General features: G+C 44.7%; 1 protein-coding gene across 1 annotated transcript; it reads left to right on the top strand.

Annotated features, from left to right (window-relative positions):
• The first annotated feature begins 3558 nt into the window (after positions 1-3558).
• On the top strand, positions 3559-4923 carry LOC139366063 (G-protein coupled receptor 151-like). Its single transcript, XM_071103151.1, has one exon. It carries the CDS (start codon positions 3559-3561, stop codon positions 4921-4923), a length of 1365 nt encoding a protein of 454 aa, XP_070959252.1.
• The last annotated feature ends 4694 nt before the right edge of the window (positions 4924-9617 follow it).

Genomic DNA, 9617 nt, shown 5'->3' with positions numbered 1-9617 from the left:
ATCTCCCCTCCATTCCTCTCCTCTTGTCTCACTATCTCCCCTCCATTCCTCCTCTTCTCCTCTTGTCTCTCTATCTCCCCTCCATTCCTCCTCATCTCCTCTTGTCTCTCTATCTCCGGCTCCATTCCTCCTCCTCTCCTCTTGTCTCTCTATCTCCCCTCCATTCCTCCTCCTCTCCTCTTGTCTCTCTATCTCCACTCCATTCCTCCTCCTCTCCTCTTGCCTGCCTTGTTGCTGTAAGCCAGATATGGCTGTAGGGAATGCTGGAATTCCCGGAATAGGAATTTCTAGAACACACTTGAGAATTCCCGCTCCGAATGTGGCAGTGTTCAGCCTGGATAAAGTTAAAGATGAAGACAGATGGTTATTCTAGTTCTGAGTGGAATGAAGCTAGCCGCCTGCTCTGGCCTGAACAAGCCTCTCCGTGGCCTTCAGTTAACTGTTTTATTTATTCATTTGGATGACACATGAAGGAGCGCTGGAGCGTTGTGATGCAACCAGAGTAAGACTGGACTTGACTAGACTGGAGTCACACATGAACTGAGATGAACAGAGACGTAGCAGAACGCTGTCTGACCAGGTGCCATTTTGTTTCGGTTGCAAGATGTGAGAGGACACTTTTTGGAGAACACAGACATTTATGGAGGCTAAAAAAGTATCTCCAACCCTCTTTCCTCCTGTCCTCCTGTCCTCTCCAGCCATCAGGCCAGATCTTTCCCATCCCATCTGGAGGTTTAGACAGGAGGCCACTGGACATGGACATAACTGTTAGACAACTAACTGAACCTTCATTATAGCACTGAAGGGGGTCTGTCTCACAGTATCCTCACTTGCATACCACTGACCGTAAACCAATGTCTTAGATAGTATGCTGTGGATATTGGGACAAATACAGTCTAACAGTATGGATGTTTCAGCCTGTCTCTGGCGTGAGACTGTCTTTAATAATGTGAATGATGTGATTAGGCCTCTTTGAGGCCAGATCGATGTTTTTATTTTATTTAATTATGTCGTTTTTTCTGTGAGTTTCTTTTTCTTGTCAATGATTCTGTTTTTGAAGCTGTGGTGCCTTATTTTTTCTTATGCAGGGTTCATGTGGGGTGGGGGAGGGTGGGGAGGATGAGGAGGGTGGGGAGGATGAGGAGGGTGGGGAGGATGAGAAGGGTGGGGAGGATGAGGAGGATGAGGAGGGTGGGGAGGATGAGGAGGGTGGGGAGGATGAGGAGGGTGGGGAGGATGAGGAGGGTGGGGAGGATGAGGAGGGTGGGGGAGGATGAGGAGGATGGGGAGGGTGGGGGAGGATGAGGAGGATGGGGGAGGATGAGGAGGGTGGGGGAGGATGAGGAGGGTGGGGGAGGATGAGGAGGATGGGGAGGGTGGGGAGGATGGGGAGGATGAGGAAGGTGGGGTGGATGAGGAGGATGGGGAGGATGAGGAGGATGGGTAGGGTGGGGATTAGGATGGGGAGGATGAGGAGGATGGGGAGGGTGGAGAGGATGAGGAGGATTAGGAGGGGGGAGGATGAGGAGGATGGGGAGGATGAGGAGGATGGGTAGGGTGGGGAGGATGAGGAGGATGGGGAGGGTGGGGAGGATGAGGAGGGGGGAGGATGAGGAGGATGGTGAAAACAATACAAGTGTGAATGTTTTTTACCCAAAAATATTAACATAGGGGAAAAAAGCTAAGCAGATGTAACTTCCCAGTTAGAAGTACTTGAATTCATCATGTTTTACTTTATCACTTCACGTTAGCAACCGACTGCACATTTATTATTCATGGGATGTTTATGCATGTCCCTGATTGGACCACTCCGCAGTAGTCTTACCATGCAGTGTATTAATATGACCAGCTAAATGACAAGACACAAAAAATAATGATCTCAGCACCCCCACCACCAAACTACTTCCCGCAGCTATGGTCATATTATAACACAGTAAAAGACAGCCGGTTCTGTGTCTCATAACCAGTTTTCCCTAATCAGGCCACGCCATGAGAAACACCTCTGGGCCCTACTCCGAATATATCCATAGATATACAGACATGGCTGTGTCTGCATATGTTTCTCTTCTGTAACCAGGGGTAGGATGAAGTTGCCCCTAAATGCTGATCTTAGGTCAGTTTTGTGTTTTCCCTCTAAGGGAAGGTTAGAATTGGGGAAGGGGAAGCTGATCCTAGATCTGTGCCAACAGACTACTTCAATCTGGCAGTGTCCAACGAGAGAGGATGGTATCATGTCTTCAAGCCGAACATCCAGTGATGAGGCATCAATGATATCAGGGACTTTTAGCTATCTGTTCATCCCAAATGGCACCCTATTCCTATGGTCAAACACAGTGCACATTACAGGAAATGGGTGCCATTTGTGAGGAACTCTATGATTCCTTTACAAAGTAATGTCTTCTAAACAAATTCAGTTTTGAAACAAACAGTTTGTATGGCTTAGAATGTAATGAAATGCAAGTCATTTACCATGCAGTCCTCGCGCTTACTGGAATTATTTTGAATAAAAAGGTTTGTGCAAGTTTAAGCATGCATTTTCTGTCTTTTTTTGTAGTTGTAATAGATCAGTAAACAACTGTATGGGTGTATTTTCCATTGTGTTCACTGTTCATAGAACTGCTCAGTGTAGAAGTAGTGGTAGTGGTGTTTGAAAGATGAAGAGCGCCCTCATCTGGACAAAAGACAAGCCAAGAATGTCTTGCTGGTCTTCCTCGTGTGACGTTCTCCTATCTTATAATGTAAATAATAATCATTATGATAAACATCAATTTAGATTAAGTTATTTTTGTTGTTGTTGCAAATTAAACTAATTTAGGGGACACAAATCTTTATTTTCAGGCTATTCCAAAAAGAGAAATGATGATTCTGAGTCGACAGTTTAAGACATTTTGAAGAAATAATAACGTGTTCACACATTTTGAGGAAATATTATATAAACCATAGTCTTAGACATAGTAAAGGCCTATACATGGATATTACCTGTTGGGTTTATTACTCACACTGGCTCTTGGTCTTCTAGTCCGAGGCAAGACAGAGATGATTAATTCATAGCGTCAAACTCGCCTGCTGTCGCTCCAAATTAGAAAGTCGTGTTTAATTTGATGCACTGGGGACTGAATCCCTACGTCGTGTAGCGCAGCGCCTGTTGAGTACAGTTGGAAAAGGTACAGCGTTCTAATTGGCCCGGGGAGTTTCGCGCAGTTTATTCAGCTGGGGATGGCAACTGTCAATCAAACTTCAGCCTTTATAACCGCGGATAAACCCATCAGGAGACAAACAGACAGGACAGGAGTGTCTGGAAGCAAATCGATTTTTGACAAGCAGATTAGGCTACAATCAGGAGATAGATCCATTCACTTGTTTGTTGTTTAATCTTTGAAAATATTTTTCTCAAAATACTTTTTTTCGAGTAGTCAGTCTTTTTTATAAGTACATTTTTCCAGCAGTTTTCATTTCCATCGGTGTAGGCTTCTTGTATTAAGTCGGCTTTCAATATACTATTCTCTACATAAAAAGACAAGTCTAAGCTTTCTCTCTCCACCGCCTGTTTCTTCTGAGATGGATAAACTGCCAGGGGTGAACGTATCCACTGCTAATAGCTCGACTGTGGACCGACTTCGTCCTTCGTCCATAGAGCATGGTTCCTACGAGCACCTGGATCCAGGCGAGCTGCATGTCCTTGTGCCTGTCATTCTGGGGGTGATCTGTGTCCTTGGGCTGGCCGGTACTCTCACAGCCATGGGCATCCTGATCTCCAACGCCCACCGTGGGAAACTCTCCCTCATCAATGCTCTCATCCTCAACCTGATGTTTGCCGACGGCCTTGTCCTGGCGTTCGCCCTCCCGTTCCGTGCCGCCGCCTTCTCCAAACCCACCTGGACGCTTGGCTGGGCAGTGTGCAAGACCTGTGATTGGTTCCTGCAGAGCTGCATGGCTGCGAAGAGTTTTACCGTAGCGGTGTTGGCTAAGGCTTGTTACCGTTACGTCTCTAACCCGACTAAACAGGTCAGCATCCGTCTACGCTCCATCCTACTGGTGATGTGGTTCCTCTGGCTGTCTGCCTGCTCCGCTCCCATCCCTACCTGGCTGTTCTCCTCACTGCAGAGAGAGACCCGGGGGCTGGTGTGTGTGCAGGTGATTCCCCCCGAAGCGCAGCACTTCATGTCGGTCTACGTCAAGGCGTACCCCCTCGGTGTGTTCTGCGCCCCTTTGAGTTTTGCCCTGCTGTATTTCTGGTGGGCGTATGGGCGGTGCCAGCGGCGCTGTAGTAAGACCCAGAACCTCCGAACGCAGATCAGATCCAGGAAGCTCACGCTGATGTTGTTCAGTCTGACGGTAGCCATGGCGATACTGTGGCTGCCGCAGTGGGTGGTCTGGGTGTGGGAGAGGCACGCCGCGGAGCGAGAGGCACAGGGACCGAGAGAGGAAGAACCCTTTGTCGTCTTCTCTCCCCCTCTCCTCTTCTCCATCTCCGCCCTGCTGCTCACCTTCTCTCTCTCCCTGGTGAACCCCATCATCGTCCTCTCTCTGTCGGAGGAGTTCACAGAGGGGTACAGGGGTCTGTGGAGGCGCCTTACTCTTCGTAAACACACCCCGTCCAACCCAAACCCCAAACCCGGGCCCCACGCACCCACCGCCCCTCAGTCCCCTTGCCCCCGACCGGAGACCTCAGGCCAGCTGCAGGGAGGAGACGGAAGCCTAGGCCCCATCCCTACCCAGGAGACTAGAGTTGATCCCCAGCCCCAGGCGGAGCAGGGAGGGGTGGAGGAGGTGGATGCGGAGGGAGAGAGCCCCCGGGATGGGATCGTGCTGCTGGATGTGGAGCAGTTCTGGCATGAGAGAGAGACAGGCTCGATGACAGAGGAGAATGATCCCATACCCTGGGAGCACCAGGAGGGAGCACCAGCCGAGGGGAGGAAGTGAACAGAGGATGTGAGGGAAGGAAGCAAGGAGAGGATACACACACCGACAAACAGTTTGGGTTCTAAAAGGCAACTCAGTATTCAGCTACATCTGTCCTTGTTCACCCCTGAGCTTTGTGTATCTGTCTATCTTGTGTGGTTTTCTGTGATCAAATTGTGTTACCCACCACCACCAGTGATTTTTAAGCAAAAGGTTGTTTGAGAGTTGTTGGACACTGCCTCAACGATGCCTGATACACTATTTAGCATCGAGACCAGCCAGTAAGCCTCCCCTCTCTCTTCCTCTCAGCTAGCTCCACAGCGTTCAAACAACCTTCAAACAACACACACAGCGACTATATCAGCAGCTGTAATGGACTGACATTTGATTATACCTCACTGGACTGAAGATCGGTCAACCCAGGAGTCAACCCAGGCGTCAACACAGGAGTCAACACAGGAGACAATGGTTGGTATTCATTCAACTGTGTTTATGATATTGTTTGATGGGATACATTGTTATTGTTATTTGTTATTGTTGTCATGTTGACTATTGTTAAAAAAATAATACTTTGTTATATTTCACTGTAGATGTGTTTATATATATATATATATAAATACAGTACCAGTCAAAGGTTTGGACACCTATTCATTCAAGGGTTTTTCTTTATTTTGACTATTTTCTACATTGTACAATAATAGTGAAGACTTCAGAATTACGAAATAACATATATGGAATCATGTAGTAACACAAAAAGTGTTAAACAAATCATAACATATTTTAGATTTTAAATTCTTCAAAGTAGCCACCCTTTGCCTTGATGACAGGCTTTGCACACTCTTTTCATTTTCTCAACCAGATTCATGGAGAATGCTTTTCCGACAGTCTTGAAAGAGTTCACACAAATGCTGAACACATGTTGGCTGCTTTTCCTTCCCTCTGCGGTCCAACTCCTCCCAAACCATCTCATTTGGGTTGAGGTCTGGTGATTGTGGAGACCCAGGTCAAATAGCCCTTACACACACAACCTGGAGGTGTATTTTGGGTCATTGTCCTGTTGAAAAACAAATGATAGTCCCACTAAACGCAGACCAGGTGGGATGGCATATTGCTGCAGAATGCTGTGGTAGCCTGCTGGTTAAGTGTGCCTTGAATCCTAAATAAATCACAGACAGTGTCACCAGAAAAGCATCCCCATACTGTTCCACCTCCTCCTCCATACTTCATGATGGGAACCACACGTGCTGAGATCATCCGTTCACCTACTCTGTGTCTCACAAAGACACAGCGGTTGGAACCAAAAATCTCAAATTTAGACCAAAGGACAGATTTCCACTGGTCTAATGTCCATTGCTCGTGTTTCTTGGTCCAAGCAAGTCTCTTCTTCTTATTGGTGTCCTTTAGTAGTGGTTTCTTTGCAACAATTCAACCATAAAGGCCTGATTCACGCAGTCTCCTCTGAACTGTTGATGTTGAGATGTGTCTGTTACATGAACTCTGTGAAACATTTATTTGGGCTGCAGTCTGAGGCGCAGTTAACTCTAATGAATTTATCATCTGCAGCAGAGGTAACTCTGGGTCTTCCTTTCCTGTGTTGGTCCTCATGAGAGCCAGTTTCATCATAGCGCTTGATGGTTTTTTGCGACTGCACTTGAAGAAACTTTCAAAGTTCTTGAAATTTTTTGGATTGACTGATCTTCATGTCTTAAAGTAATGATGGACTGTCATTTCTCTTTGCTTATTTGAGCTGTTCTTGCCATAATATGGACTTGGTATTTTACCAAATAGGGCTATCTTCTGTATACTTTCCCTATCTTGTCACAACACAACTACAGATTGGCTCAAACACATTAAGAAGGAAAGAAATTCCACAAATTAACTTACAATAAGGCACACCTGTTAATTGAAATGCATTCCAGGTGACTACCTCATGAAGCTGGTTGAGAGAATGCCTAGAGTGTGCAAAGCTTTCATCAAGGCAAAGGGTGGCTACTTTGAAGAATCTCAAATCTAGGATATATTTTGATTTGTTTAACACCTTTTTGATTACTATATATATATATATATATATATATATATATATATATATATATATATATATATATATATATATATCCTCATCAATCTACACACAATACCCCATAATGACAAAGCGAGAAAAAAAAAGAGTTTTTAGAAATGTTTGCAAATGTATTAAAAATAAAAGATTGATCATCTTTGAGATGTTTCTACATCTTGATTGGAGTACACATGTGGTAAATTCATTTGATTGGACCTGATTTGGAAAGGCACAAACCTTCACCTTCCAACAGGACAACGACCCTAAGCACACAGCCAAGACAATGCAGGAGTAGCTTCGAGACAAGTCTCTGAATGTCCTTGAGTGGCCCAACCAGAGGCCGGACTTGAACCTGATCAAACATCTCTTGAGAGACCTGAAAATAGCTGTGCCGTGACGCTCCCCATCCAACCTGACAGAGCTTGAGAGGATCTGCAGAGAAGAATGGGAGAAACTCCCCAAATACAAGTGTGCCAAGCTTGTAGCATCATACCCAAGAAGACTCAAGGCTGTAATCACTGCCAAAGGTGCTTCAACAAAGTGCTGAGTAAAGGGCCTCAATACTTATGTAAATGTGATATTTCCGTTTTTTATAAATACATTTGTAATAAATTTGCAAACATTTCTAAAAACCTGTTTTTGCTTTGTCATTATGGAGTATTGTGTGTAGATTTATGAGGGAAAAAAACTATTTAATCAGTTTTAGAATATGGCTGTAATGTAACAAATTGTGGAAAAAGTCAAGGGGTCTGAATACTTTTCGAATGCACTCTATATATATATATATATATATATATATATATATATATATATATTGTAGGTATTCTACTTATCCTTGAAGTAATGACCAACAGTAATGTCCTTTGTAAATACCACAAAGAGTTACAAAATAAACTCTACATAAGCCTGTTATGATTTGATTCAGCAACAACATCTAAAAATAAATCAACTTTAGGAACCAGTAAGTGCATTTGCGTACGCTATTGAACAGCATTTGATGTTACTGTTACAGGTATCAGTGTTTTATTCTCCTATTTGAAGTGGTTTTGTAATGATATGTGCTTGTAAAAAAGGTTGTTTACATTAAAGTGATATATAACATTGACCCTGTGCTTCATTTATGTAACATTTTCATGTTTTGTCCTATTAAATTAGTTGGACCAAGGATGTCAGAGTGTGACCATCAAAGACACCACGACATCAGTGCAGGCAGTACTCTTCAGAATGACTTTAAAAATAACCACTGGTCAGTGGATGATGTTGCTAGGATACGGAGGTACGGACATGGGGAAATGGAGTGGTGGGGGGGGGGGTCAGCAACCTTGGGACAGAACACAGCTGGCTACAGAACTAATGACCACACACACACACACACACACACTCCAGATGGACCCCTGTCTGTTGGCATTTACGGGCCGGCCATTATAACCTGTGTTAAGCAGGTTATTATATATTTGTTTTCACCTTTATTTAACCAGGTTGGCCAGTTGAGGACAAGTTCTCATTTACAACTGCGACCTGGACAAGATAAAGCAAAGCAGTGCGACAAAAACAACAACACAGAGTTACACATAAACAAACGTACAGTCAATAACACAATAGGAAAATCTATGTACAGTGTGTGCAAATGTAGAAGAGTAGGGAGGTAAGGCAATAAATAGACCATAGAGGCGAAATAATTACAATTTAGCATTAATAGATGATAGATGTGAAGATGATGATGTGCAAGTAGAGATACTGGGGTGCAAAAGAGAAAGAGGGAAAGTAATAATATGGGGATGAGGGAGATGGGTGTGCTATTTACAGATTGGCTGTGTACAAGTACAGGTACTGTGTACTGGTACAGTGATTAGCTGTCAGCTGCTCTGAGTTAGAGAGGGAGATATAAGACTCCAGCTTCAGTGATTTTTGCAATTCGTTCCAGTCATTGGAAGCAGAGAACTGAAAGGAAAGGCGGCCAAAGCAAGTGTTGGCTTAGGAGGTGACCAGTGAGATATACCTGCAGGAGCGTGTGCTACGGATGGGTGTTGCCATGGTGACCAGTGAGCTGAGATAAGGTGGGGCTTTACCTAGCATAGACTTATAGATGACCTGGAGCCAGTGGGTTTGGTGACAAATATGTAGTGAGGGCCAGCCAACGGGAGCATACAGGTCGCAGTGGTGGGTAGTATATGGGGCGTTGGTGACAAAACGGATGGCCCTGTGATAGACTACATCCAGTTTGCTGAGTAGAGTGTTGGAGGCTACTTTGTAAATGACATCCAAGATGGCGTAGCAGTCAGACGTATTTGTCCTTCGTCTTGTCGTGTCCCATGTATATATATTTTTAGATATTTTTCTTCTCATGTCTTTTTATATTTTTATTAACCCTTATTTCAAAATACTCTCCTGCAACCCGCCTCACCCAATGTGGTGTGGACCTGCTTTTTCTCTAACGTATTTTTCTTTGCCTCTTACTGGAATCTCTCCAACATAGACTAGCCAGATAACTAGCCAGCTAACTAGCCAGCTAACGGTCATCAGCTAACCTCTAGCTCGGTTGTACAACGCGATTCTACCAGAGCATACCGGACCTATTTTTTCTCTCCATATCCCCGGATTCCTATCGCAAGCTCTGAACCTTCTCACTTTCCGACCTTCGCAGCTAACGTCCCCT

Source organism: Oncorhynchus clarkii, chromosome 14, assembly GCF_045791955.1.
Source record: "Oncorhynchus clarkii lewisi isolate Uvic-CL-2024 chromosome 14, UVic_Ocla_1.0, whole genome shotgun sequence".
NCBI lineage: Eukaryota > Metazoa > Chordata > Actinopteri > Salmoniformes > Salmonidae > Oncorhynchus > Oncorhynchus clarkii.
This window is presented reverse-complemented; position numbering and strand designations above follow the sequence as displayed.

Bases quoted from the DNA above. Each gene is read 5' to 3' on its own strand.
- LOC139366063 (XM_071103151.1), top strand. From the start codon at position 3,559: ATGGATAAACTGCCAGGGGTGAACGTATCCACTGCTAATAGCTCGACT.